Source organism: Aplysia californica, unplaced genomic scaffold, assembly GCF_000002075.1.
Source record: "Aplysia californica isolate F4 #8 unplaced genomic scaffold, AplCal3.0 scaffold00182, whole genome shotgun sequence".
Lineage (NCBI taxonomy): Eukaryota > Metazoa > Mollusca > Gastropoda > Aplysiida > Aplysiidae > Aplysia > Aplysia californica.
The window spans coordinates 895,788-900,574 of record NW_004797452.1 but is presented as its reverse complement, the minus strand read 5'-3'; the positions used below and the strand labels follow the sequence as shown (position 1 = coordinate 900,574).

General features: G+C 37.3%; 1 protein-coding gene across 1 annotated transcript in view; it reads right to left on the bottom strand.

Moving 5' to 3' along the window:
- LOC101857797 (hexokinase type 2) overlaps positions 1-4,787 on the bottom strand; it is a gene marked incomplete in the record, with an annotated part of 46,219 nt that overhangs the window by 39,516 nt on the left and 1,916 nt on the right. Inside the window, 2 exon segments of the mRNA XM_005098428.3 lie at positions 2,315-2,454; positions 3,295-3,457. Of these exon segments, the coding sequence (XP_005098485.2) occupies positions 2,315-2,454; positions 3,295-3,457 (303 nt within the window).

The following is a 4,787-nucleotide window of genomic DNA, read 5'->3' as shown; positions in this document are numbered from 1 at the left end:
TGAAGCCGCCTATCCTGTTCTTACAATTGCTTATTCTGTAGAATGATCGCACTTCATGTTTATTTATATTTAGAGGAATAAAGCATAACATTTTTTTCAATATCTTCTTCCACAATCGAGGTCGGTAAATCTAAATAAACATTTATGCTTAGCTTACAGGACCTCATTGTATCTTAGAAATTGTATGCGTTTAGTGAGATGTTTCACCCAGTACCTTGAAACACATTCAATGTCTGTCCTTGAGAATCATGGAAATGGGCAAAGGAATTCATTATGTATTACAGCTTATTCAAGTTAATTAATTTTTCTTTCTTAATTGCAAAATAGCAACAAAGAATGGCAGATAGGTGTGAATTGAATAACACTCTTGAATGAACATTTGTGAAATTTGTAGTCTATTTTCCAAAGCAAACTTTTCACAACACACCCTCAGAAAAAAGTAGTTGGGGTTTTTTTTCTTTTCCTTCTCAAAAAAGTAAGAATCAAGGCTTTTTATTTCAACAATTGAAATTTCCAGAACAATTCTCAAAATTTCCCAAATGAAATGACCATGACCTTCTCCAAACTAACTTCTCCAAGATTTTATCTTATCAGTGACGTCTTGCAAAAGAAGCAAAAATGATGAAACTCTCAATGTCATTACAAAGTCTAGCTATGAATATGGACTTGCTTTGAAACACGTGACTGTTGCAAAAAATCTTTGACCATATAAACGTCAGGGCATTGCAAACAAAAGCTTTGTGAAAATCTTAAGCATTAGATGCCTGTTAATGTACAAGACTTGAGATCAACCGAGCAAAGATTTCTATTGACATGAAGTATCCCATGGTTCTTTTTATATATTTACACAGACAATAAAAAGCTAGAACACAATACAGGGGTTTTCAAAATGTAAACATAGATGTTTTTACAACCCCATTGACACAATAAGGAGGCAGGCTTCCAACACAGCCCACCAGGGACAATCCAGACAGAGAGTGATACAGAATCCCAGCAGAAAGACTGAAATACTCGATAAAAATTTCTCCCTACTCAGGAATCTAACTCAGGTCTCCAGCGTGCAACAGCAAAGTGCCTTATCACTACACCACAGATGCAAGTCTCTTCAAAACAAATCTCAGGAAAACCATTAAACTTTCAAAAGAGAATGCACAAAGCAAACACACAAGTCTTTTACCACAATTACAAACAAAACCCAAACTACGCTTAAGCATTTGCACTTCACTCACAACATCACTAGAACACTCCTGGAAAATCTTTCAAAACGGAAAAAAGAATTTTTTTGCTAAAAATTGTTAAAGATTGAGCAAGCAGGGTCCTTCTTTAGGGGGGTTTTTTTTGGTTGTTTTTTTTTCTTTTCTTTTTTATTTATTTATTTATTTGGTGGGGTAGGGGTGTCCATGCCAACTACCTAAAGTGACAGGACAGTTCAGATAAAAATAAAAGTTCGCAAGTTATTAAAAACAAACTACTTTTAGATTAAAAATACAAAACAATATTGAAGGATAAGCTTCAAATGGCATGAAAGCTGTTCTTCAGAGTCACTCAGTAACATTGTCCCTTTCCATCTTTCAACCTAAGAAAAAATAGAAGCTGTCTACTTCTCAAATAAAAAAAACAGGGGGTTCACATGGTCTAGAGTGTAGCTTGTATGGTGTTTGCCTCTCCAAAAAAAAGTCTGAGATCAAATCCTGCCAGCGACAAAATAATTTTCTTCTCTAAAGTGTTCTCCTTTATATTCCTGTCCTATTTTCTAGTCCTGTTCTGTTACCTGATTTAATCACCAGTCCCCCCCCCCCCCACTGCCACCCTCCTCAGTGCTCATCTCTCCTCATCTCTACTCTTTCTACTGTTACTCCTCACTCCTTTTTACAGCTGTCTTTCAGCCACACCCCTGATCTCATAGTAAAAGATCAAACATCTAGTGTTCTCAGATATGGAGATAAGGGAGAAAAATCTTGATGTCCCCTGTGCAATTTGCAAATGATACTAAAATCAATATGTAGGCTTCGGCCGCAATTAAGGCAAAATTCAAAATTAATTCCCTCCTTTCGAAATCAGAATGTTGAAGGTAAGGGGTCTTACAAAGAAGGAAGAAACGGTCACATACGTGAAAATCAGATGCACTACAAGCTGAAAAACCAGCAGAAGAGTACCCCTGAGATCTAGCACCGGAGTGCAAAGAATTAAAGAAAAACCGAAGTAGGCTACCTGCGACAGGTAAACTTTAAAAACAGAAATCTTTAGACTTTCCCATATAAGTGACAAGCTGTCAATTAATTGACAAAATGATAATATTCAGTCCACAACTAACCTGTGTGCCAGTGCCAAGCATAATGGTCTGTGGTATGAGATAAGTCTTGCTCTGGATATCAATCTCCTGGCCATTCAGTCTCACCAACAGCACTCTGAAGTTTGTGCCACCAAGATCAAGTGCCAAAAACTCGCCCTTTTCTGAAAGAGAGAAAAAAATAAAATAAATTACAGCACATCAATCATAATCATAATCAGAGGGAATTTTAGTTTTACAAGCTTCAGATCCAACCAGTCTGCTTTCATGCTTTATATTTTGGGGGAAAAAAAGAATCTCTACAAGACAAAAAATCATCAGCAGATTTCTTTTTTTTTAAATTTATATTATTATATATACTATATACATTCCAAAAGTAAACCATCAAAGTATTCGACTAATGAGCAGGAAAATGTATGAGTAAGAATGTGTAGTGCTGTGTTACAGTTATAAGACCGAGCACATTCATTTCTTCACAGAGTGCTGTTGTATGTAAGCATTTAAGTACATAGTTATGGGGAAAGTTTAACAATTTGGCATAAATAAGAATTTGCGCAGTCATTTTCCTTTTTAAAAGAGAATCTAGTAACCTTTTATTTTGCAAGCTAGTCACACAGAAAGTAGGTCCCACATCTGTGGGTTACTGTTCAGGCTTTTCTTCTTGCTACCACAAGACATGAGTACAATTCCCAAAAAGGAAAGGTGAATTTTTGAGTACCTCTTTCTCAAAATTGGGGTCTAGAACCCAATCTGTATCCTACACAGCCCCAGTTGGCCTCAGTAGGCAAGCCGAAGCAGCCTGCCTCCTAAATTATTTAAACTGTGTTGATGGAGTCATAAAACATTTACAGTCATGGAAATGACCCTCCATAAACTCCATTATCTCAAGACCCTGAGTAGCACTGATGATGATTGATGAAGCCAGTGTCCTTATACACTTCCTCTTTATACCTCCTATAAACAACCAAAAGTAAATCTTCAAACAAATCAAAACATATAAATACCTGATCCATCTGGAGTTGACCGAACGAATGTAGGGAACATGCTGAGAACTGTGGCATTGCTCTTCTGACTTTTCAGTCCATTGTTCAACTCCTGATTCAGAAGTGTCATTGCTCTCTTATAAGCCGCTGCTGGGAGCTTGAAACCTTTTACAATGGCTTCAATCTGCAGAAAAATAGGGGACAATGTAAATGGTCGTAGATTATACACAGAGAATGAACTCCAGTACTGTCATAGCAACAGACTAAACAGTAAACATCAAAATTCCTTAATATATCATGTATATTAATAAAAGGAACCCCGGCTATAACAGACAGGACTTCCGGGACTGACATGAAATCCCTATTACAGCTGAATCCTGTTATAGACGAAGATAAAGTTTTGCATTCACTGGAACTACTGATTAACGAATACGAAAGTTTTGATTATTTTACCCAGAAACGATTCATCAGTTATTGCCCCTTTCTTTTCAAGTGACTGTTTTGCTTCTCATCTTATCTTCCTTTTTCCAGCATCTTAAGTCTAATGAAGGTTGACTAGACATGACTTGAGATGTATGGGTAATAATATAATAATAGCCAACTAATTGCATGTTATGTATAGCAAATAATTATATCCATTCTCTACAGGCAGAGAATCAACGCGTTTCGAATGCTTTACACCCATTCTGGATTGAATAGTTACCACATTCGGGAAAAGGAACATAGGCCTACATGGCATAGATCTGCGGTAGATCTAGTGTCCAGTGCCTACTTTTATACAATATTTTTTTCCCTCGCAACAAGTCTCGCCGCCCCACTGGGAGACAACGTGACAATGTGACACCAGTAAAAGGTCACACAATAAGTCACTGACGGGATTTGTATCAACAACAAAGTGCGTCCAGCTTTCTCCATCCATCCCCTGAAAGCATGGTATGATACACCATAACTTAATGTACACAAAATCAACTTCGGCCTACTGTGGGTAACGCAGGACCCATCAATGTTGGCTGTTGCTTTGCTTATTTTGCTTTTTCCTGCTTTTTTGTCTTTCTGTTTTAAGATTTTGTCATTGGCTCCACCTGGCTCAACCATTGTTATAGCCAAGCTGCCGGAGTGCCTGCTATAAAAGAACGTTTTTTTACTATGCATTTTTAAAAATAGGACCCAGGAGTTTATTACAAGCCTGCTACAGCCAGAATCTTATTATATAACCGAAACTTTTAAATGGGGCCTACTATAACACAACATCTAATTAAGAGAGCTTGGAACTTAGAGAGCCAATTCTTATTTTGAATGCAGTGCAATGTAATGCCTATCTTTAAATTCAACTTTAAGTTAAGATGACAATGACACAATAACATCAGGTTAATAAGGTTGACTTTATTCCCACTGTCACACATCCTTCCCTCCTCTCTCTCTCTCTCTCTCTCCCCTCTCTCTCTCTCCCCTCTCTCTCTTTCTGAGTGTGTGTGTGTGTGTGTGTGTGTGTGTGTGTGTGTGTGTGTGTGTGT